Source organism: Heterobasidion irregulare (assembly GCF_000320585.1).
Source record: "Heterobasidion irregulare TC 32-1 unplaced genomic scaffold scaffold_07, whole genome shotgun sequence".
Lineage (NCBI taxonomy): Eukaryota > Fungi > Basidiomycota > Agaricomycetes > Russulales > Bondarzewiaceae > Heterobasidion > Heterobasidion irregulare.
This window is the reverse complement of record NW_009258203.1, coordinates 1,187,381-1,211,767: the sequence shown is the minus strand read 5'-3', so window position 1 is coordinate 1,211,767 and position 24,387 is coordinate 1,187,381. Positions and strand designations below refer to the sequence as shown.

The 24,387-nt window shown below is 47.9% G+C and overlaps 7 protein-coding genes across 7 annotated transcripts; 1 reads left to right on the top strand and 6 right to left on the bottom strand.

Annotated features, from left to right (window-relative positions):
• Positions 1 to 2,970: 2,970 nt before the first annotated feature.
• On the bottom strand, positions 2,971 to 3,450 carry HETIRDRAFT_428246 (uncharacterized protein; the record flags this gene model as incomplete). The annotated part of the gene is made up of 1 exon (XM_009550093.1): positions 2,971 to 3,450. One exon carries the CDS (start codon positions 3,448 to 3,450, stop codon positions 2,971 to 2,973), a length of 480 nt encoding a protein of 159 aa, XP_009548388.1.
• Positions 3,451 to 5,701: 2,251 nt separating this feature from the next.
• Positions 5,702 to 5,986, top strand: HETIRDRAFT_321578 (uncharacterized protein; the record flags this gene model as incomplete). The annotated part of the gene is made up of 1 exon (XM_009550092.1): positions 5,702 to 5,986. A coding segment is annotated over one exon (285 nt), but the record flags the coding sequence as incomplete, so codon positions are not given.
• Positions 5,987 to 7,281: 1,295 nt separating this feature from the next.
• Positions 7,282 to 7,914, bottom strand: HETIRDRAFT_428244 (uncharacterized protein; the record flags this gene model as incomplete). Its single annotated transcript, XM_009550091.1, has 1 exon — positions 7,282 to 7,914. One exon carries the CDS (start codon positions 7,912 to 7,914, stop codon positions 7,282 to 7,284), a length of 633 nt encoding a protein of 210 aa, XP_009548386.1.
• Positions 7,915 to 11,901: 3,987 nt separating this feature from the next.
• HETIRDRAFT_419491 (uncharacterized protein) lies at positions 11,902 to 13,341 on the bottom strand (the record flags this gene model as incomplete). The annotated part of the gene is made up of 2 exons (XM_009550090.1): positions 11,902 to 12,914; positions 12,945 to 13,341. 2 exons carry the CDS (start codon positions 13,339 to 13,341, stop codon positions 11,902 to 11,904), a joined length of 1,410 nt encoding a protein of 469 aa, XP_009548385.1.
• Positions 13,342 to 16,889: 3,548 nt separating this feature from the next.
• HETIRDRAFT_48986 (uncharacterized protein) lies at positions 16,890 to 17,255 on the bottom strand (the record flags this gene model as incomplete). Its single annotated transcript, XM_009549638.1, has 1 exon — positions 16,890 to 17,255. A coding segment is annotated over one exon (366 nt), but the record flags the coding sequence as incomplete, so codon positions are not given.
• Positions 17,256 to 17,385: 130 nt separating this feature from the next.
• HETIRDRAFT_452913 (uncharacterized protein) lies at positions 17,386 to 17,860 on the bottom strand (the record flags this gene model as incomplete). The annotated part of the gene is made up of 2 exons (XM_009550089.1): positions 17,386 to 17,708; positions 17,815 to 17,860. 2 exons carry the CDS (start codon positions 17,858 to 17,860, stop codon positions 17,386 to 17,388), a joined length of 369 nt encoding a protein of 122 aa, XP_009548384.1.
• A 1,699-nt stretch (positions 17,861 to 19,559) lies between these two features.
• On the bottom strand, positions 19,560 to 19,952 carry HETIRDRAFT_322448 (uncharacterized protein; the record flags this gene model as incomplete). The annotated part of the gene is made up of 1 exon (XM_009550088.1): positions 19,560 to 19,952. One exon carries the CDS (start codon positions 19,950 to 19,952, stop codon positions 19,560 to 19,562), a length of 393 nt encoding a protein of 130 aa, XP_009548383.1.
• Positions 19,953 to 24,387: the final 4,435 nt, after the last annotated feature.

Genomic DNA, 24,387 nt, shown 5'->3' with positions numbered 1-24,387 from the left:
GCTGCAGGCACTCTGTCACTTACCAACATCGTTCTTGTGGACCTGTCTTAACTCTGCGGCTCTCCTACCATTTGGGTCAGTCAGGAAACACATATAGTCTCCCTCAGGCTTCGCCTCCTGACCTGCAAGTATTGGCATCAATTTTTGTTTCTTATGCTCACTTTGTTCACTCGGGCTTCCTGTCTCTTATACATTCATTCATTCCATTCTATGATACCAGACTGTCTAGCCCTATAGTTCTCTACCAGGAATGCGTGACTGAGTTCGCGCTATACCTCCATCTAAACATGGTCAATCCCATGTTTGTAATACCCTAGCCATCGAAATAAACGCGTGCGGTCCTGCGAGCGCGAATTTGGGACATGCGACTACTCATCAGCAAACCTGTAACCGGTCCCAGCCAGTCCCAGAGCCCCAGATGCTCCTAGATGCTTAGGTCATCTGGGGATATCTGGCTAGATGTCTGTGTATGGCCAGATCTGGGCAGATAAGGTGCGCTATCAATAAGCTGACTAGGAGCACATTTCCGGAAGGCAGAGTATGTAAGATTCCCACAGTACCGAAAAATCAAGAAATACATTTGTTGGACTTCAAAGATTTTAATTGACATTGGTAGTATCTGTTAGATTTCAGCTTGTGAGTGGTATTGGGATACTTCCCTGTATCATAGCATTCAAATGATGTATCATATGCCATCATTCTTCCATGGATAGATGCTAAAAATGCGAAAATAGATAACACCTCCTTCTGCCTACTCCGACACAGTCGCCTTTCTTCAACAACAGACAGACCTACCGAGACAGTCAAACTTGACCTGACAATATTTAGAGAGGGCCCAGGGATACTGATGCAGTGCCTGCCAGAATCAATGCACCTATTGTGAGAGGAAGCAAGTGCTGTAGCAAACCCTAGTAGGGGTTTTGTCCCAGATATTGTGGCTCCTATGCCTCATGCTCCTTCATCCAATATTTTGAATACAATTATATAGCATGTGGTAGCTCAGCTCCTCTTTCTAAATGCATTATGAGTCTGCAGAGTGAAATGTGCACTCTTACTGCTGTGACGTGACTGTGACTGTGCATGCAAGTGACCAACATTGACCAATTTTCTTGTGCTGCCTCTCATACTGGCCGATGCTGTTGCTCGTCAGATTTTTGCACCATACACATGCATCATGAGCTTAGGTTAGCTTGCTTGGCAACACATAACTTGACAACACATTAGGCTAGGCTGATCATTAGAGCTGGTTCTACGAAGCTGCCATTGACTGCTATTAGGCTGAGCATGCCACTGACTGAGCTTGGGCTTTCACCTATACACTCGGATCTGTGGAACTTTGGCTACCCCTCTTATCATGCTCTGTGTGCTTCTGTGAAGCTTGCCTAGAATCTCATACAGGGTCCTCTGTTCTAGACTGCCATGCTGAATGCCGGATGGTGCTACTATAGTAGATGTAAACTCATTCTCTTTGACAGATCTCAGTTCTTACCTCAATGGATGCTATGGGAATTCACTCAAGGTTTATGTACTCTGAGGTCTGCGGTATGTGTCAATCATGATACCATCCTATTGGGCTAACTCGTGGCTGTTGATATTGCCCTAGATAGATGGTAATGCAGTGTCCAATAGAAGGACAGCATGTAAGGCTTGTTAATCTGGTAAGTAATGTTTTTTTAGATTGGTATGTGCCCTGCACCTTATAATGTGTTACTTCTGCTTCTAAGTAGGGGGCTGCGAGGACGACATGTATATACAATGTACTGTTGAATAAAATATTTATTTGTTTATTTGGTTTGGTCGCTGGGATATCTTGTGGATTGATAAGGCCAAATAAAATATTATTGAGTTTGATGGCCCTAATGGGTTTATCGGATGCTGAGTTTGCGAGGCTGAGAAATTGCTGGTCAAACTCAGCACAATGCTGAGGTGGTGTCACGAACGGCTGTTCGGGACGAGAGGATCCTAAGCCACAAATAATATGAGAGGATTAGAGAGGATGATCGGGACTGATCAGACTAATGTCCCAGAATCAGAGAAGACTGTGTGAACAGCAGTTCTTAGATTGGACAGAAGTGGATAGCCTAGGGCTTCCACACTGCGCCGCAGTATCTATAAATATGTACAAGCAGATGCACGGACCAAGTATCAGTGGAACAGGAACGCGAGGTATAGTCGGGAGAAAGGTCCTACGAGTCCTTATCAAGAAGGTGGGAAGAAGTGAGTAAGCATAGGTGGAACGTTTCGTAACATTACCCCCCCCTCTAGGCCGTCAGTGCCAGAGACGGTAAGTAAAAGTTCGGGAAAAACATAAGCAATGCGCGTAGTCCGAGTCGTACAAAATAATACTTAGGGCACATATTCTCGCTGCCCACAGTCGAGTCATGACGCGATAGCCCTTGAGTACGGACGTCATGATACCCCACCTCGTTACCAACCATGCGGGGACTGCGTTCTAGAGCCGAGTCCCTCTTCTCATCATGGCAGTGGGTACCGGCCCAACGGATTCGAACCGTCATCTGCCCCGGCAGTTTTACGTCGTACCGGACGTCAGCGTCTCATTCTTCAAGCACCTCGAGGATGCAGGACGATGGGTTGGGTGTCGGACTCGCTGGAGTCATACTCGACGAAGGGAAGGGGAGGTCGAGTTCGGGTAGAAGGGCGGATCAAGCCCAGTCGTGCGGGTACGACGTGGTAGCGAGGTGATATTTGTGCGAATCTATAGACGTCCCTTCCTCTGCCGCGTTCCATGGGGTAAGCCCCCGGCATTGGGCGAAGTGGCGCTCCATTTGAGGCTGAAGACGAGGCACGAGATACCACAGCCGTGGTCGGCATGTGATATTCGGTGACAGGGGTGATGTCATCGGCGGGATGAAAGGTGTCCCGAAGGGGCGTTGTTTGGTCTAGACCTATGAGCTTCCTCTCGCCTGCATTAATGCGGGCGATGAGCGTTCCCTCTCTGATCTGCAAGGCTCATTGTGCGTGTCGGACGAAGCTCCTTTCTTCTTCCAGGATCTCCAACGCCCTTTGAATTTCCGGTCTAGTTGGTCCTGATACAAATTCGGTGTTCGGCGTGCCTTCGATAAGCCCTATCATGTAGGCGACGGGAGTCGTCAGATACGTTTCTCTGTCGGGAAATACGATCCCTTCGCTTGGTGTGTGGATAAGGGGTGGTGGAGAGGGAGAGTGGGAAGGTGAAGGTCTGTCGAAGTCCTCCGTGAGTAGTCTGATCATCTCATCCTGTCGTCGTTCGTCCTCGTCCAGTCCTTCTAGATATTCGCTGAATCCCTCTTCCGCTTCCCGCGCTGCTTGTTCTTCGTCTGTGTCCCATGGTACGGACCGTTCTTCTATTATGGACATCTCGGGGGTCGAAGGAATGGAGGGTTCGGTGGAGGGTGTTTGTTCGATGAGAGTGTCTTCAGAAGAGGGGTGGATGGACTCGTTGGAAGACATGTTCGTTGGGAGGATGAATAAGTGATTGAAGGAATGAAGGAATTGTAACAATTGAATTTGGGCTTTTGTATGTTTCTGACTTTGTTTGTCCAATGTTTGCAAGGGCTGCCCGTAATGGTAAATTATGATGTCGCGTGTCATATGCTTCCAAAAGTTCTTTAGCATTCCCTAGGTTTGCTCTCGTGACCCATTCATCCGCGGAGCTCGGGTATCCTTTCCAGTGTACTAGGTATTGATACCCGCGTCCTCGTTTCCTCTTGTCAAGAATTTCTTCGACTTCGTATTCCTCCTGTCCGTCTATGAGGTCAGGTGGTGGTTGTTCGAAGTTGGGGCCGTGTGCGGCTGTTTCTTGATAGGGTAAGATTAACGAGGCGTGGAATACGGGGTGTATTTTCCATGTTGGCGGAAGTTTTAATTTGTACGTCACTGGTCCTAGTTTGCTTTCTATTTCAAATGGTCCGTGTAGTTTAGGGGCTAATTTGTCCTTCGGGTGTGTAGTGGTAATGTTTTTTCCCGAGAGCCAAACTTTCTGCCCTGCTTCTAACTTGACTTCGTTCTCGGCGGTTTTTCTTTTCATTAATTCTGCCGCGACTTCCAAGCTGGCCTTCGTTTCTTTTCGAAGTTGTTCTAGCCTTTCTAGCCTTAGTTCCACTCCGGGGATGTCGGACCTTGGTGTGATTTGGGGTGCGAAGGTCGGATTGTAGCCGTACATGAGTTCGAATGGTGATTGATGCGTGGCTGAATGTTCCCTTATGTTATGTGCGAATTCGGCGTATGGTAGTAGTTCAGGCCAGTTTGTTTGCTCGTAATTGCAGAATGCTCGCAGATATTGTTCCAATTCTTGGTTTACTCTTTCTGTTTCACCATCTGTTTCGGGATGATAAGCGGTTGATAACGCTGTCGTGACTCCTAACTTCTTCCATAGTTCTCTCGTGAATCGAGCGGCGAATTGTGGACCTCTATTGGAGATGATCTTTTGTGGGAGTCCAAATCGTCTCCAGACATTCTTCATATAGAGGTCAGCCGTTCCTTCGGCGTCTATGGTTTTGTCGCATGGAGTGTAGACGACTCCTTTAGTGCTTCTGTCCACTGTTACGTGTATCGCGTTATATGGTCCGACTTGTGGAAGATCCGTAATGAAGTCCATGGTGACTATCTGCCAGGGTCCTTCTGGTATTTCGTTAGGAATGAGTGGGGTGCGTGTGGGGTGTGTGATATTCTTGGTGTATTGACACGTTGCACATCCTGTTACGTACTCTTTTATGAACGTGGACATTCCTGGCCACCAGAAGTTATTGGACACTAAGACATAGGTCTTCCATCTTCCCGGGTGTCCCGCTGCTGGTGAATCGTGGTACATTTTCGTGATTTGTCTTTTAAGTCCGTCGTCTGGTGGGACGTATATTTTTCCCTTGTGCCAGATGAGATCGTCTTCATAGTTCCATTCTTGTAGGCCTTTTGAGAGTGCTCTGGGTCCGGATGCTTTGATGAGTTCCATCGCATCTGTTACTTCTTTATCTTTGGCTGTGACCTCTCTTAGCTTTCGTCTCAGTTGGCTGTCAAGCATTTCGATTGTTCCTTGTCCTATTGCACTTTTGACGAACATTTGAGGTTGTAGTAGTACCTGGTTTTCGTTGTCAAATTTTACCCCCTCTTTCAGGTCTGGACGCCTGGACAGAGCATCGGGTCGGTGAGTAACGCCCGGTTTGTGGACGAGGGTGAAGTCGAAGCGGGAGAGGAAGAGTGACCAGCGTGCCTGGCGGCGAGAGAGAGTTCTGGCGGTAGAGAAGTACAGGAGATTTTTGTGGTCGGACCAGATCTCGAATGGGTGTCGTGCACCTTCAAGGTATATGCGCCAGTGATCGAGGGCGTGGATGACGGCAAGCAGTTCCTTATCGAAGATGTCGTAGTTCCGTTCGGCCGCATTAAATGACTTGGACAAGTAAGCGACGGGGTGCCATCCGTCATTGGGCGTTTCTTGTGACAAGATGGCTCCCGAGGCGAAGTCTGAGGCGTCGGTCTCAAGACGGAATGGGCGATTACCGTCCGGATAGACAAGGACAGGAGTCGACGTGAAACAATGCTTTAGTTGTTCAAATGCTTCGTCCCTTTTGGGAGTCCATTCGAATGGAACATCTTTCTTTGTAAGGTCGTTGAGGGGTCGGGCCGTCGTGGCGAAGTCTTTGATGAACCTGCGATAGAAGTTTCCAAAGCCTAGGAAGGATTGTACTTCTTTTAGGTTCTTCGGGGTTGGCCAGGCAGCGATTCCATTAACCTTGACGGGGTCCATAGATATATTGTCCGCAGAGATAATGAATCCGAGGTATTCAACCGTGTCCGTTTCAAAAGTGCACTTGGAGGGTTTCAGGAACAAGTCATTGTCCAAGAGTATTTGCATGACTTGGGTCGTTATGCGTCGGTGTTCTTCGATGGTTTTTGTGAATACCAAAATGTCATCCATATAGACTGCCAGGACTTGTGCCACAATGAGGTCATAGAAAATGATATTCATCATTGTTTGGAAAGTGGCGGGTGAGTTACAGAGACCGAAGAACATCACGAGACATTCAAATAGGCCGAATTTGGTCATGAAGGCTGTTTTCCATTCGTCGCCTTCTGCTATGCGGATGTTGTTGTACCCCCATTTTACGTCAAACTTAGAGAAGATCCTCGCCTTCGATTTGGCAATGGTTCTTATTACGTCGCCAATCAGGGGTAGTGGATATTTGTTTTTTATGGTCCATTCATTTAGTCTCCGATAATCTTGCACTGGTCGTAGACTTCCTTCCTTCTTTTTTACGAAGAAAAAGGGTGACGCTTGCAGAGATTTAGATATCCTAATGGTTCCTCGTTTTAGGTGCTCTTGGAGCATCTCGTGGAGTTGGTCTTCCTCCTCTTCCATCAGCGGGTACAGTTTACACCCCGTTGGCTCCCATCCTGGTTTCATATCGATCTTATGGTCCCATTGTGAGTGTTCTGGGAGTCGCTGTGAAGCTTCCTGACTGAAGATTTTGGCGAATCGTTTAAGTATGTACGCCGGAACGATTTCCTCGATAGGTCGTTCCGTTTTTGCCTTGTTTGCCTCTTCTGCCAGCTGTTGCGATTTGTTTCCGATGGAACCGATATGAATTGCTTCAAGGGGGTGTACTTCTAGTGGGTTTTGATAGTACCATTCCTCGTAGAATTCGGAGAAGAAGGTATCTTCAATTTCGTCTTCTTCCGGATCGTCTTCTATTCTGGAATATCCGATTGTTCTGTTTTTTCTTTGCCGTGCAGGCGTTAGTGCTTGTATGGTAAACTTGGGTCGGCTGACTAGACACGTGGTAGCGCAGTTTGAGAACGTAAGGTTGTTTTTTACCCAGTTTATCTGTGGGTTATGTTCATGCAGCCAATCTGTTCCCAGGATCACGTTTTCGCCTCCTAAGTTAGCGGCTAGTAGTTCGCATTGTTCGTCGTGATAGTCGCCTTCTTTATTTGTTATTCTCATAAGCACGCAGGCTTTGTCGGTGATTTTTCCTCCGTCGTTGGCTGTTCCGTCTACGTTAAACACAGGGATAGGCCTGTCGATCTTCTGCGTTGGTATGTTATTATTGAGGCAGAATTGTTTGTCAATGAGGAGTCCTTCTGCTCCCAAATCGATCAATACCTGGGCTTCGGTGGTTCCTCTTCTGTGTTTTAGATGCACGTTTACCCTCATAGACGATTTCTGATTGGATTTCGTGAGCCGTACGAATGTTTTTACAGGGGAGTCTGGGATAGGTCTACGGTACACCGGGGCCGTAGGCCTATTTAAAAATCCGATTCCTTCTTCTTACTCATCTCGCTTAACTCCTAGAGGAGTGCTTCCTGTTCATCCCATCTCATCTTCCCGATAACCCTTTGGATCTCTTCTCGGCTAATCTCATGCTCCGTCTCACGTACAGGCGCATCCGGTCCGGGTGCGTGGGCTTGGCGAGCTGCGAGTTGGGCTCGGAATGGGTTAGTCGTCGCCACGCCTCTACCTTGCGTCGCAGCGCCTCCCTGAGCACTGCCTGAAGTTCCTGCCGAGAACGCTCGGCCATAGCCGCTTCCTCCGCCTCCCATCCTGCCGCCGGTCTGAGCCGAGCGGTTCCCCATCGTTCCACTACTCTGTTGAACATATCTAGCTGACCCTTCATATAACCTAGACGAACCCCTGACAGGGCATTGGTTTGCCATATGTCCTTTCTGGCGACAGTAGAAGCACCCACCCTCCATCCTGAGGCGGTTGCGCTCTTCGTCGGTGAGGGTTGTTCTGACCGAGTCTACGGCCATGGGTACGACGGAGTTGTTCATGGAGGAGGGAGCGTTGGAGGAGTTGTAGCGGAATGGGTTGCTGGATCGAACGGTAGCTGAGGGTACGGAGCTTTTTATACTCTGTAGCTCTCTCCACTGGTTATCGAACCTTCGGGTGTACTTTACCCAATCGTCCATGGTCGTCGGCATGTCAGGAAGTCTGTAGATTTGTTTGAGGATTTCCGGGTGTATGGCCCGGCGGAAATAGTCGACGGTGGATTCGAGATCGAACCCGCTTTCTCCTGCCTGTTACGAACTGCTCGTTCGGTAACCCCAAGAGTAGGAGGTTCTTCCCTAGGTCACTTGTGGAGGATGTGTGGAACGATGGTCTCGACTGTACGTGTAGCACAGGAGCCAAGGGTGTATTGCGATATAGCAATGAAGGCTGTAGCAAAGAGGCTACAGAGAACGAAGGGTACTATAGGAAGACAGTACTGAACGAAGAGAATAGACTGAAGAACCTCAGCCTACTCTATGGGCCTTTTATACTACTTTAGAAAGTAGGGCGTGAGAATACCATATATGTATCCGTAGGTATACTCGAAGTCGTTCTCTCTCAATAACGACTACTCTTGTGCTTCTCCGTTAGTCTCCTTCCGGCCAGGAAAGACTAGGAGCTCAATGCCCGATGTGTGAGTAGTTTGTAAGGCGGTGTTCCATGCCCGCTACGCAATAGGCCCGTGATACTCGACCAATGATAGGGTGATCCGTTGGGAGTGGATGACCAAGGTTACTATCTGTACCTTGTTGTACGCCTCACCTTGTGAGGCCGCTTGATATTTGTGATGATCGTGTCGGAATAGACCGCCATTAAGGCCCGACAGAACGTGATCATAACAATACCCCCTTTCTACGTCCTATTCGCCTGGTAGGACAGCGCTTTGCGCTTCATCGCCACTCCATATACGATTTGCTTTCTTGATCCAAAACGGCCTCCGGATGCGACTTCCGGGGCATGACTTCGTTTTCTGGGAGGAAGACCGACTTACGTCGTTTGATCCTCTAGGAGTTTTCCATCTCCGTTGAGCTGTTTGTTTGTCGAGTCGCGAGGGTATCCAAGCCTCCGCTCTGTGGGATGTTCTTCCTTCACCCCTCGGTTGTTGTGATCTTTCCTGGGTTCTCAAGCCAGGATGTCAGTCCGGTCGACGCCGGACAGGTGTCAAGAAAGGCGTATAAATGCGAGTGGTGTGTGGATGAATAGAAAACTCTAGCATGTGGGTTCCGATTCGTGTCATCAGGTTCTTCTTCTTCCTTCTCCGAGGGCCAAACCTCAGTGTTTCCAGGATAGTCATTATCCTCGTGATTTGTGTTGTTCCTCTTGGCGTTCAGAGGATGGCGTCCACGGGCAAGTAGGTTGATCGCTTTACAAAGGCTTAGGCCTACTTCCCCAGACTACCATCTTAACGTCCCAAGCAGTATCGCTCCCATATGGTGAGCTCATCTCCGGTGAGGTTGCAGCCATAAATCCCAAGCAGTATTGCCCCCATACGGTGGGCTCATCTCCGGTGAGTTAGTTCGACGTCCAGAGTTTGTTTGATTCACTATGCGTATTGGGTTTGAGGCAAGGATGTGAAGAGAATTAGACTTGAAGGGTGCCGTGAGGAGCAAGGAGGAGTCTGACTCCTTCTCCGGATCGGCTCGTTCGCTTGCACGAATGGACATTAAGACCACAGCTGATATATTGGTCGGGTCGCGAGATATATCCACGACTAGCAGTTTAAACGTCTTGCTGGACGTTCCGTAGTTTATCGTCGTTGCGGACGACAGTAGTTTTACATCGTTTCGGATGTTATTAAGGCGCCCTGCGCTGCCTTGTAGTTTACTTCTAGGTCATTTTCGGACCTTCTTCATCATCAACATGGAATATCTGTGGGAAAAAGATGTTTCTGCACGCCGGACCATTCATCGGTTATGTGCATAGGGCCCTAGACCAGACTTTGTCCCGCAGGTTTCCACTGAGGCATGATGGGAACGGTTTATACTATATCAAACCGGATAACTTATACGTCTCAATATTAGGAGACCGCTCAGTTTAATGCCGTGAGGTAGGCATCCTCGCAGTTTAACGCCGTGCGATAGGCGAGCTATCGTCTGACTATGTCCCTCGAGTCACGATAGGCTTTTCCTTCCGAGGATGAAGGTAGTTTACCATCATTTCGGACGTTGTCGACATATTCTCGTCAAGAATGATGTCGACCGATGATCCCTATACTGAAAAAGGGACGAGTAGTTTAACGTCATCTCAGACGGTTGGTGACCACGGTCTTGGTCAACAACCACAACTCCTATTCGGTAAGGAGCACGTAGTTTAATGTCATTTGCGGACGATTGACAGCATGGCGGTCAATCCACAACTCCTATTCGGTAAGGAGCAAATAGTTTTCCGTCATTGCGGACGCATTGGTGTCCAGGGGACTGGACGTCAATGACAACCCCTAGGTCCAGGGGCACTAGTTTAACGTCGTTATGGACGCGCGGTATCTTGTCAAGATCGCCACGCACAATCCCTGTACTTGAAGGGACAAATAGTTTATCGTCATTTTGGACTAGGAGACATCCCAATCTTGAGACACATCCTAAGATCCCTAGAACGAAGGGATAGTAGTTTTTCATCATTTCGGATGCCCGTAGTTTACCGTCGTTGCGGACGTTGACGCCATTTTCATAGCAAAAATGGCCTCAAACAATCCCTATGTGGAAAGGGACAATAGTTTATCGTCATTGCAGACGAATGGGCATCTGGTCGAGATATCCATTACAATCCTCATTCTTGAGAGGACAATAGTTTAGCGTCATCGCGGACATTGTTTCGCCACAAATATTGTGGAAAAACAATGCTTAGTTTAACGTCATCCCGAACGGTTCGTAGTTTATCGTCGTTGCGGACGATTGGGTGGAATAGACTTTGGGTGAGTGGCCCGCTCTTGTCATTCTTCCGCTATGTGGGCCAGATGAGAGTCGCATGACCTAGTCCCTTCCTACTAGATCCTCGACTCGAGGCACGTGTCCTAGTTGCCTCCTGACTAGGTCTTGGAGCGGAATTTCTTATACTTCGGCTCCAGGACTAGACTGGGCGCTCCATGAAGAGATGCTTGCTCTTCCATGTCCCCAGACCCCTTGCTTGGAATTGAACCAAGTCGACCCGATATTCTTTTACCGAAAAGCGAGTGAATATCAGAAGCGCTTCGACCTCTTATAGGCAGGGTTCTGCGACGCGGATCCTCCCGAAAATCCGCGCTTCACCAGAATGCAACCACGCTCCCTGGGTCAATGGTAGTTTTACGTCATCTCGGACGAGGATAGTTTTCCGTCGTTTTGGACGAAGACTAGTTTAACGTCATTGCGGACCCTAGTAGTTTATAGTCATTGCGGACCAAGCCTTTGGTAGTTTTACATCGTTCCGGATGTGTTTTATGGCCTCGCATCATTATAGGAAGACTTGTGAAGTAGAGGCGGCCCGCTCTCTACATCATCTCATGCGCCAGCTGTAGGATCCCCTAATGCGGAAACAATCCTGTAAAACGGGAGATCCAAAGTGGGACGTCCCAAAACACCAGTCAGACCTTGACTGTGAGGGTTCACTTAACGAGTTGTGCATCATAATTTCCTGACTCGGACTTGCAACCGGTTATGTATGGGCACTTCGCTGTACCAAGGCGAAGAGCCGGCTTGTCGACACCTACGAGTAGAGTATATGTCATGTAGAGGGCTCCCTAATGCAGAAAAAACCCTGTAAAACTGAGGATCCAAATGGGACGCTCGATGCATCTGTCAGATTAACTCCTTGACAGCGAGGATGTGAAAGGTTCCGCCGTAGGTCGTACGTGGAATTATGCCCGCTGTTGTCCTTGATTCGTACCATCATTTGAACCTAGGACTAAATGGTCAGGTACTTCCCCTGCCTTCTTATCTTTTCACAGTTTTAAGACATGCAGGTCCGATAGTTTAGACGTCATTCCGGACGCGGGGTAGTTTAACGTCTCTTTCGGACGAGGTCGTACAGTTTAACGTCTTGAGGGACGATCCTAGTTTTACGTCGTTGCGGACGATCGATAGTTTAAGGTCATTTCGGACCCTAGTAGGGGTAGGAGTTCCTCAACTTCCTTACCCCCTTTCTCGCTCCGCGACTGCCCTTCTCTAGTAGTCATAGGGTCCTTGGTACCCATCGCCTCCTTCATCAGGCCGATAATACGGATCGGCATCGTCGTAATTTCCAGGGTCATCTAAAGCGTCCCATGCATCGAGCTCGGATCGAGTCCAAGAGCGATTTCTTCTAGCCTCCGAATCAGCGCGGCGAGTTCTGCGGCTACTTCGGTTATTCTGTCCCTCGTCTGTACGAAATCGAGCACTAGGAGGAGGCGTTCCAGGCCGGTGTCGAACACTCCCGCCAGTAGTTGTTCCGCGGCGGAGGGTTGCCTGGGTTCCTCGACTTCTTCTTCCCTCGTTTCTTCGATAGACGGGCGGTTCCTCCTCGTCGGTACCCCCATGGGATAAGGGAAAATTTCGTACCCGGTGAGAGGGGGACGTCGTGGGATTGCTATGTGTTGGGCGACTTTCCCGTGGCCTCGGCGAAGGGCGTTCCACGACTGTGCGCGGAGCCCTTCTTGGATTTGGTACAGCCGTGGGATGTTCTCCGGGACGTGGTACATTCCAGACGACAATGCGGAAAGGGTCGGTTCTACTTGGTTGGACGGCGCCCAGTTCTCTGGTGAAGAGGAGAGCTGGAAGGAGCTCTCTGTTGACATACTGGGAGAATTCGTCGGGATGGATGAGGAGAGCTCGTGGCCGTCCGTCGTTATGTTCATACCAAGAGGCGGTGTCAGGGTCTGTTTGGAGGGCGAGTCCTCTGATCTGGAGACTGGCACTAGCCAGTCGTCGAGGTATGTCGCTATGCTCATTCCCGGGTTGCCCTGCAGCGAAGTTAGCGAGTCGTTGTAGGGCCATGGCTGTGGCCATTTGTATTACCGCGGAGATAGTGCTTCGCTGGAGGAGCGCGTCCGCGTGTCGCTCCAATTCTCCGGCGTGAGGATTTGTACCAAGGGTAGTTCTTCCCATGGAGTGGGGAATCTGTCCACCAGTTGGTACTGGCGGAGGTGTAGCTCCCTGTATAACTGGTATCGATTCAGTTTCTCCATGGCTTGGTAGTTGAGCTGCTGTTCTTGCTCATAGTCCCGAGGGACCTGCAGTTCCAATGCTTGCCGCGATTGTAGCAGGAGGTGAAACTCCCACTGGTACTTCGTCAGAGCCCGGTAGGTTTCTGTCATCAGGGTTTTCATTCCGTGATGCATTTCGTGGGGCCCCCTGGGATGACGGTCGGCGAGTTCTTTCCCTTTCTTTGAACTTGGCGTAGTCCTCGGCGTCGTCATCTGAGAAGTTATTGAGGTGTGGAGTGAGGGTGACGACGGCAGGCTCTGGATGGTGAGGGCTGGTTCCTCTATCAATTCGTCCAGCATTGCTTGGGTGAGGACTGGTTCCTCTATCCACTCGTCCGATGTCTGGATTGGACACCATAAGGACGACATCGGGGGAGGAGTTTCTGGATGGTGATGAAGCATCGTGGTCTTTGTGAAGGAGCATTTGAGTGAAGGAGAAGGAGCTTGAGAGAAAAGTGGGGAAGATGTGGGAGGATGGTCTGTTTTGAGCGCTCTGGACGCTCTTTTATAGGCTTTTCCTTCCGCTTTTCAGGGTGCTCCCGGACGAGGTTTATCAGGGTATTGGTCATGAAACTCCTTCATAGCTTCTTCCGCTGTCCCTTTTAGGAGAGTGTAGGGTTCCCAGGTGTTGTCTGCCTCGGGATATCCCATCCATTTGACCAAATATTTGGTTCCCCGTCCTTGTTTCTTTGAGTCCACGATCATTTCTACTTCATAATGTTCTTCATCGTTTAATACCTCCGGCAATGGTCTGGCGAAGTTTTCTCCGTGTGCCTCGGTTTCCCTATACTTGGTTAGCGTTGCGGCGTGGAACACCGGGTGGATTCTCCATTGTTGGGGAATTTGAAGTTTGTATGCCAGGGTTCCTATTTTCGCTAATATTTTAAAGGGGCCATACCTCCTAGGAGCGAGCTTGAACTTTGGATGGGTTGTCCGGATATGGGTTCCTTCTAACCATACTTGGTCTCCTTCTTTCCATTGAGGGAGTTTCCTGTGGAGATCCCGGTCCTTGGCGTAATTGCTGGCTATTTGTAGGCTGGCTGCGGCTTCTTCCTGGACTTCTGTGATCACCTTAATGCGTTCAGCTACCGCGGGTACCTTTGTCTCCAGCGCAGTGTCGGCTGAATAAGGGGGATTGAACCCGTATAGCACTTCGAAAGGAGATTTTCCGGTGGCTGAATGTTTCCGCGTGTTGTGCGAGAATTCGGCAAACGGCAAAAGGTCCACCCAGTTATCTTGGTGGTAATTGCAGAACGTTCTCAGGAACTGTTCAATCTCCTGGTTTACTCGTTCTGTTTCTCTGTCCGTCTGGGGATGATAAGCCGTGCTGAGAGCGGCGGTGATTCCTAGCCGTTTCCAGAGTTCTCGGGTGAACTTGGCCACAAATTGAGGGCCGCGATCGGATACTATTTTGGTCGGCAACCCATGTCGACTGAAAACGTTGTTCTGGAAAAGCACGGTTGTTTCTTCTGCCGTGATCGTTTTCTTGCATGGGGTGATGACTATGCCTTTGGACAGACCTTGGTCCACTACCACGTTGATTGAGTCGAAACCCTTGCTTTCGGGTAGGTCCGTGACGAAATCTGTCGAGATGAAATGCCAGGGGACGTTGGTGGTTTCCAAAGGGTGGATAGGAGGGTGCGTCTTGTGCGTCAGATTCTTGGTTGATTGGCATACCGCACATCCGTCCACGTATTCATGGATGAACTTTGTCATGTTTTGCCACCAATAGTGTCGTTGTACCAATTCCAACGTTTTTGTTCTCCCCGGGTGTCCTACCGCGGGTGCGTCGTGATGTGTTTTGACAATAAGTCTTCGTATGGCATCGTCTTTTGGGACGCATATGTGGCCATTTCATCTGGTGATTCCGTCTTCGTGTGTCCAGTGTCCCAGTAATCCTTTCATTCCTTGTGGCCCTACTCGCAAAAGTTTGGCGAGGGCTACCCTTGTCAGGGCATCATGTTCCGATTTTGAGCGTTGGATGAGGGAGATGAGGTCCGAGGATGCAATTTCTGTGGACTTGATATGTCGTGTCGGGGACGGTTCTACCAGAGTTTCGTCGGATTTGTTAAAAAGGTTGGCCGGGAGCAAAATTTGAGCTTTGTTGTCAGATTCCACCCCCTCACTTAGATCTGGACGCCTGGACAGAGCATCGGAATGATTTGTTGATCCTGCTTTATAGCTGAGCGTGAAGTCGAATCTGCTCAAATAAAGGCTCCAACGGGCGTGTCGTCGTGAGAGATCGCACGCCGTTTGGAAATGTTCCAGGTTCTTGTGATCTGTCCAGATCTCGAATGGGTGTCGTGCACCTTCGAGGTAGTGATTCCAGTGTTCCAACGCTTTTATGATGGCCAGGAGTTCGCGATCATGGACGTCGTAGTTCCGTTCTGCTGGTGAAAATGACCCGGAAAGGAATGCGACTGGGTGCCAGTCACCATCTTTTCCTTCTTGCAGGAGGGTGGCTCCGTAAGCGATTAGTGAGGCGTCCGTTACTAGTCGATATGGATGCATGGGGTCCGGGTAATTCAGAACGGGTTTGCTGATAAATGCCCTTTTTAATCGTTCGAAGGCTTCCTGGCACTTCGAAGTCCAGTTCCATTTTGCATCCTTTTTGGTGAGGTTGTGCAGAGGTCGTGCGATAAGGGAGAACTTATCGATGAAACGCCTGTAGAAGTTTCCTAGACCTAAAAAGGAGCGAATGTCTTGGACGGTGCGTGGGACTGGCCAATCTTGTATAGCGTCCACTTTTGAGTCTTCCATTGCGACGTGGTCTTTTGAAATTGTGTATCCCAGATATTGGAGTTTTTCTTTATAAAACTCGCACTTTTCTGGTTTCAGATAGAGGTCGTTGTCGCGCAAGATCTGGAAAACTTGGTTCAGGACCTGGATGTGTTCCGCCATGTTTTTGGAAAAGATGAGGATGTCGTCCATATATACGGTTATTTTCCGGGCCGTGATGAGCTCTCTGAAGATCATGTTCATCATGGCTTGGAAGGTGGCTGGTGAGTTGGTAAGGCCGAAGAACATCACCGTGGGTTCGTAAGAGCCCAGCGGAGTGATGAAAGCTGCCTTCCACTCGTCGCCCTTCTTGATTCGTATATTGTTGTATCCCCACCGTACATCCAATTTGCTGAAAATGGTGGCCCCTTTGATCACGTCCAATAGTTCTTGGATTAGTGGAAGGGGGCACACATTTGGGATGGTGTACGAGTTCAAATGGTGATAGTCCTGTACCGGGCGCAGTTTTCCATCTTTCTTTCCTATAAAGAAAAATGGGGCTGCCGTTTATGAGGTGGATCGACGGATGGTCCCCCGAGTGAGGTGTTCCTTGATGAATTTTCCTAATTCGTCGTGTTTCTCTGGGCTCAAGGCGTAGATTTTGGGTACTTGAGGTTTGAAGGTCGGTTTCAGATCTATGGCGTGATCCCAATAAGTGTGCTCTGGGAGTCGCTGCGACTTTCGTTCGCTGAAAATGTCCAAAAATTCGTGATGCGCCTTGGGGACTCTTTCCTTTAGATTGGTGACGACGATTTCGTCTTCCAAGTCCTGGTCGAAGCTGGCAAATCCTGACGGTTCGGGAGCCAGTTTCCGAATAACTGGTTCCTCTATGGCCCGTTTTCCTGAGTTTTCATATGGGAGATCAGGTTCTCCCCCGTTTGGTGAAAGAGATGGTTTGGCTTGAGCCTTTCGTTTCTCTTCTGCGTATTTCCTTATGTCCTGTAGGAGCCATTTCCTTTTGAGGTATGCTCGTAGTTGGACACCAAACGTTCCGCTGTGATCGCAGAGTCCTACATCTTCCGACAATCTTCGGAGATGTTCTAGGCGCTGTTTTTCGCGCTCGTTAATGCGTGGTTTGTGCCGTGGCTCCACGTCTGATAACTGCCTATTGTTTTGCGGTTCTTCCCTTGCCCTAGTGAACCCATGTGGTTGCTGGCATTTCTGGGGGCACCGATCAAAGTGCACTTCACGTCGTCTCCACTCGATGGAGGGATCGTGGTATTTCAACCAATCTGTTCCTAGGATAAGGTCGTCTTTCCCTAGATTGGAGATAAACATCTGGACGCGCTCAGTATGCGTTCGTCCCCTGATGTCCCGAATGGTGAGGTTCACATCCAAGGCTGATCGGATGAGACCTGCTTTATTAATGGTGTCATCGACGTTCCGGACGCGAATGGGGTTGTTGAGTGTGTAGGTGGGAAAGCGATGTCTCCTGACCCAAGTTTCATTTACTATAACCCCCTCGCATGCCGAGTCGATGGTTGCTTTTGCTCCAGCGTATTGACTCCTGTTTGATACTTTCACGTTCAGGAGTATGGGAGTGATGATACGGTCGTTCATTGCTCCGATACGAATACAAGTGCGGGCATCAAACTCGGGTCGTCCTTGACCTCTCTCCTTCGCTGGTGAGGGAGAGGTCAGGAAAAACGCTCCGCGTGTCCCAAGATCACTTCTCTTGCTTCATCTTCCCCTAGTTCTCCGAGCACTGCTCCGATTCGAGCAGAATGACTGACGCTTCCGTCTCCCCGTCGTTCGTTAGGTAACATAGCGCGTTGCCCATGGTTCGTTTGGGGTCGTCCGGATGGGGCAGAGTGAGGACGTTCCATCGAAGGACCAGGTTGTGGTATCCGCTGGTCGTTGCGAGGAACGTCCTCTGTCTCCATTCCTCGATATATTCCCACTTGGTTTCCCATAGCGGGTGCGTAGTCTTCTCCTTCCAAATCAACCGCGCGGTTTCCTCTCCCTGTCGTACCCAGGCGTCTCTTCGAGTTTCCTCGAACTGGTGGAACGCCTCTGCGGGCCGACCAGCAGTTAGCGCCAGAGTGTCCTATCTTTCCACAGTTTGAGCAAGAGGTGGTTCGCTTGCCGTCAAATTTTCTTTTTTGACTTTGGGTGTTACGCTTCCGGGTAGCGTCGATGTCCATATCAACCACCTGATTATTCATCTTTCGAGGTGCGTTTGTGGAGTTATAGCGGATAGCGGGTTGGGAGTGGAAACGGTTTAGATAGTCGCTGCGAAGGATGTGGAGTTGGCGAGGATGGCTTTTTGAGCAGATCTAGCTCTGAGTCGTCCGTCTATTTCGCAGGCCGTGTTAATCCAATCCTGAATGGTGTCCTTTGGCTGTACTTCTTTGTCATATATTTTGTCCATGACACGCGGGTCTAACCCGCGTTGGAAGCAAGGGACTTGTTCCTTGTCAGAGATGTCGGCATCGGCGGCGATGAGAATGAATTGGTTGGAGTATTCGTCAACCGTCATTCGTCCTTGGGAGAAGGCCATGAGTGCGCTTCGCGCTTTATCGGTCTTGCCTGTCTCCCCAAATTGGAGCTTGAACTTTGTTAAGAAGTCCCTCCAGGTTCCTAGATCAGTGGGAGGGTCCGCTCCTACTGATTTGAGGAGGAAGTTCTCGGCCCAAGCTCCTGCCGTGCCGTATCTCATGCATGAGAGCACCAGGGATATCTTGTCTTGATCGGTCTTGTACCGATCGGATTCTGCTGCGAAAAGAAGGAGGCATTGGAGCATGAATTTCTGGGATTCAATGCGGTTGCCTGTATAGTTGTCTGGGAGTTTGACCTTTCCTCTCCCGGGTTGTACTGTCGCGGAAGGGGGGTCTGTAGAAGTCGAAGCTTGTCCCGACATGTTGGCGAGCGATTCGTTTCGGGTGTTGATCGGTGTTTGGTCTGGTGAATTGGAGTCTGATTCCGAGGTCGTTTCCTCTTGCTCCGAGTCTTCGGGGATTACCGGCGCCGGTTCCCTGTATTGTGGGGCTAATTCCCACTGAGCTTCTGTTTCGTTCCAAATATCCTCTTCTTCTGTTCCGTCTTCAAGGGTGAAGTAATAACGCCCGTTTTGGTATGAGCAGTTATCGTAATTTGGAGGGGCGTATCTGTTGTTGTCTTCGTAGACCCAGAAGTCCCCTTCGCGCCGGATCGGGCGATTGTTGTGACGGAGTTGGTTATTGATACGTCTAGTGCCGGGTGGGTATTCCTGGCCTAGGTCTTGCTCCAGAGTGTGTGCAGTAACGCTCTCTTAATGGGGGTCTATTATCCCCACCAAGGAAGGTTATGAGAGAGAGTGTGGTAGCAAGCTAGTGCGAGTAAGGTAGGGGCAGAAGAGTCTATTCTAGTGTTACGAACTGCTCGTTCGGTAACCCCAAGAGTAGGAGGTTCTTCCCTAGGTCACTCGTGGAGGATGTGTGGAACGATGGTCTCGACTGTACGTGTAGCACAGGAGCCAAGGGTGTATTGTGATATAGCAATGAAGGCTGTAGCAAAGAGGCTACAGAGAACGAAGGGTACTATAGGAAGATAGTACTGAACGAAGAGAATAGACTGAAGAACCTCAGCCTACTCTATGGGCCTTTTATACTACTTTAGGACTACTCTTGTGCTTCTCTGTTAGTCTCCTTCCGGCCAGGAAAGACTAGGAGCTCAATGCCCGATGTGTGAGTAGTTTGTAAGGCGGCGTTCCATGCCCGCTACGCAATAGGCCCATGATACTCGACCAACGATAGGGTGATCCGTTGGGAGTGGATGACCAAGGTTACTATCTGTACCTTGTTGTACGCCTCACCTTGTGAGGCCGCTTGATATTTGTGATGATCGTGTTGGAATAGACCGCCGTTAAGGCCTGACAGAACGTGATCATAACACTGCCGTCATAAGATAGTCCGTGACAAATTCGTCTGCTGACCGCTTTCCCATTCTCATCATGAACAATTTCTGTCTCGCCTTCTGTTCGAGACTTTCATCTTTGAATGCGGCGGCCAGTTCTTTCAAGAAGTCCTTGAACGTTCCCCATGCTTTTCTCGTCTCCGTCGGTTTGTACTCCCGAAGTTCCCTGTCGAAATAGTATTTCTGTGCAAAAAGTGACGCCGTTCCTTCCCTCATGTATGATAGCACCATCAGGGTTTTATCCTTGTCGGTGTCATATTTGGTTGGGTTGGCGAAGATATACATGTGACATTCGTATATCCATTCCCTATATTTCGACCTTGTGCCATCAAAGTCCTTCGGTTTGTTTCCTCTGTCTGACATTTCGTCTTCGTCGTCTGTGGTGTCTGTTGTCGGTAGAGGGTTTGGTTGTGGGTTTGGGTTTGGGTTTGGCTGGCTTGGTCCTGCTACAGGTTCCGGGTCTTCTTTGTCGACCGGGGTTAATACTCCTGCGGGAATTGGGGTTTCTTCGATATCTTCTTTGGGGATATCGATCGGTGATAGAACAGGTTTTGTTCAGATGGGGGAGTCTATGGTTCTGAGGGGTGCCTTCCTGTCTTCCCAGGGTACTAGTGGGGCGTCGACTGTTTTTCCGCTGTTCTGTCCTCCTACGTAAACCCAGTTTCCCTTGGATGTCCTTCTGATCGGTTGTCCGAAATGGACAAATGTGTCAGAATGTTTCAAGTAGTCGGTTCCGTGTGGAACTCGCCCTACGCTTCTTCCTGAGCCTTTGGAAGTCGTCTTGTTAGATCAAAGAGCCCGCGCTAGTCTCGACCTGATCAAGGTTCGAGGGTCAAGGCAACAGCAGCTCGTTCTGGCCGGGTACAGTATTTCTGCTTCTAGTATAGTACCGTACGTAACATCGAGTGCAGTTGTTTCGGTCGTACCTCCACTGGGTTGATTACCAGATAGAAGTATTCTACAACCTGAAACGACCCACACTGAAGTGGAATCGTCCAACCGTTCGCTCGAAGTGTATAGTAACTACTACGGTCGACGGACGCTTGTCTTTTGGGACTGCCTAGCGCCGTATGTATCTAGCCGGTGTTCTGCTGCAAGGAAAAAAGGTGGAGTAGGATTGTGTGTGGAGAGGCTATCCAGATGTCACGAACGGCTGTTTGGGACGAGAGGATCCTAAGCCACAAATAATATGAGAGGATTAGAGAGGATGATCGGGACTGATCAGACTAATGTCCCAGAATCAGAAAAGACTGTGTGAACAGCAGTTCTTAGATTGGACAGAAGTGGATAGCCTAGGGCTTCCACACTGCGCCGCAGTATCTATAAATATGTACAAGCAGATGCACGGACCAAGTATCAGTGGAACAGGAACGCGAGGTATAGTCGGGAGAAAGGTCCTACGAGTCCTTATCAAGAAGGTGGGAAGAAGTGAGTAAGCATAGGTGGAACGTTTCGTAACAGGTGGTGCCATAAGGAATAATCTCAGAATTGATACTTTGTTGTGATCTCAGAAGTAATCGTATGTCACACAGTTGCTCACAATCTCAGGATGATCCTGAGTAATCTGCTGGTGGTGTATGTCTAGACACTGGCTAGAAGTCATGGTGTCTGTCTAATTGGGGACTTGCTAGGGGCATCTAGGGGCTCTGGACTTAGCTTAGCTCAAAAATTAACACTTTTACATCCAAACTTGACTCCCTTCCCTATCTGAAACTATTGTATGCTAGTGTTGCTTGCTCTGTATCCTCTAACCCTTGCACAAACCCACCCTTTGCCTGCTTTTACCAATGCCACTGCTGCCCATACAAGGTTGGCTATTATTGCCCCTCAGAATACATCCCTTGACCTTATCTTTATCTCTAAAGATTGCTGCTATTTGGAAAACCACCCTCTTGTATTAAGCTCTAATTAGCTATAATTGATGCCCTACTACACTAAATTATGAAGGATTAGGATTAGACATTTTTAGCTTACCCCTTCTCTAAACCTGTCCTAATTAGACATAATTTTCCTAAATTAAGAATTATTAGGATTGATTATAACTTGAAATTTCGGAAAAATCATAATAAATCAAGCATCACAGTTCTCATAGCCTTCCTATAGAGTCATGTCTATTAAAGCACTAGTTAAATACCTATACACAGAATATACCTTATAACAAACTTGCCTTTTGCCAGATTTGAACCAACAACCTCATGTATACAAGCACCCGGGACAGATGCTCTAAGCCACTAAGCCACAAGATCTAATATATAAACTTGGTAATCTAACCAAGTAGACATAATATAGGCAACCTCAACATCTCTGATTTTATTCAACATTTATCTTTCCTCTATCTAATAAATAAACAGGTCAATAAATACCCAAAAAGTCAGGTTTTTCAGGATTTAGTTTAAATACCAGCTAGCTTAGAAGATAATAAACTAATGGACAATAAATAATACACTTTATATAAGATAAAAACAAATTGTGGTACGTATACAATTTGGAATTAGAATATGTAAAACTATGATTAAGTATAATATTCAATGGGACTCTACTAGTACAAACAATGCTACCTTAATTTGCAAATTTGATCAAAAACATGATTATGAATAATTGGCCATAATTAGCTCAAATTAGTATCATTAATGATTATCAATAATTAAGATCCAATAAGAGAGAGGGGTTTTCCAAGTGGCCGCTAGTGAGGTAGAGGGTGGGGACAAGAATATATATATGGCATGCCTATATATAAATAAGCCTAAGATTGTTAGAGACGATCTTAGTATGCTTAGTGCACATATTTCCTACATAGCAAGCAAACATATTATTCTGGCACTACATACCAACATGACAGTCTTTTCCATAGCCCAATAGCTAGAGAAAAACACTAAGTTTAAGCATCTTCTATATAATAAGACAATAGACAGTGTGGATGGCACTGAGAATTGTAATATCAATAGTGGTGATGATTATGTGCTGCACAAGACAGTATTAACCACTGAACTAATATACAAGGTTTGCAAGGCTGCATATAGCACATCTGTTATGATCATGTTCTGTCGGGCCTTAACAGCGGTCTATTCCGACACGATCATCACAAATATCAAGTGGCCTCACAAGGTGAGGCGTACAACAAGGTACAGATAATAACCTTGGTCATCCACCCCCAACGGATCACCTCATCGTTGGTCGAGTATTACGAGCCATATTACGATGGGCATGGAATGCCACCTTACAAACTACTCACACACTGGGCATAAAGCTTCTAGTCTTTCCTGGCCGGAAGGAGACAAACGGAGAAGCACAAGAGTAGTCATTATTGAGAGAAACAACTTAGAGAATACCTACGGATACATATACGGTAACCCCACGCCCTATTTCCTAAAGTAGTATAAAAGGCCCATAGAGTAGACTGAGGATCTTCAGTCTATTCTCTTCGTTCTACTGCAGTCTTCCTACTACAGCCTTCGTTCCGCTGTAATCTTCCTACTACAGCTCTTCATTGTTACATCGCAATACATCTCTGGCTCCTGTGCTACGTGTACAGTCGAGACCATCATTCCACCCTCTCTCTACAAGCAACCTAGGGAAGAACCTCCTACTCTTGGGGTTACCGAATGAGCAGTTCGTAACAACATCCCTAAGCCCAACCTGCATATTGTGTCCTGTAATGACCAGTAGCAAGCATTAGCTAACAATGACAACTTCAATGATCTTGTGTGCAAGGCCAAGGTACTAAGGTCTTCATAGTCTCTTGTGGCAGCTACTAAGCTGCCAACAAAGTAGCTGGGGCATCAATGCATATTTCTTTCTTTCTATGTCCCTTGTAAAAGCAGCTAGAAAGTTAGCAAAAGAGCTACAAGATAATGGTGCAGGCATATATGAAGAAGAGTAATATGCTGAAATAGTATGAGATGTGCCACATTTTTAGCTTCTCACTCATAAAGCAGTAGTACTTACTATTTCCTACTGCTAATTAAAGACTTCTTGGTATAGAATTAGTGCTGATATTATAAAATTAGAAACCAATCCAGTACTCATAATATATTGCTCCTAATTAGGAAATTAGACACTTTTAGATGCTATTAACACTTTTAGATACTTTTAGACACTATTAGATATAATCCAGAGCTAATACAAGGGGGTGGTTTTCCAGATGGCCTATGTCATCCATGTTGAATACTAGGATGAACCTGTCAATTTTTTTGAGCAGTATATTCTGGTTCTGGAAAAATTATTTATCTACAAGGAGTCCTTCTGCTTTGGAGTTGATTAGCACTCTTGCTTTAGTGTTTTATTCCCCCTTTGTGTTTCAGCTATACATTTATATGCATGGATGGATTTTGATTTGATTTTGTGAGTTATTCAGATGTTTTTACAGGGGAAGTCTAAGTAGGCCTAGTATACACCAAGAATACAGGTTGAATTAAAAATCCATTTCCAATTCCTTTTGCTTACTTCCTTTGCTTAGCTCTTGTAAAAGCGCTTTTTGTTTGTCTCATCTTAACTTTCCTATAAACCTTTGGATTTTTTCTTGGCCAATCTTAGGCTCCTTCTGACATAGAGATGCATCCTCTTGGAGTGTAGGTTTGGCATGCTGTAAGTCTAGCCTAGAATAGGTTAGTCATTACCATGCTTCTACCTTTTCTCAGAGTTACTTCTTCACCACTGCTTTGAGCTCTTGCTAAGAAAGCTTAGCCATAGCCTCCTTCTCTGCTAGCCAATGCTCCACTGGTTTGAGCTAGGTGGTTCCCTATTTTTCCACCACCTGGTTGAATATGTCCAGCTGCCCCTTCATATACCCTAGACAAGG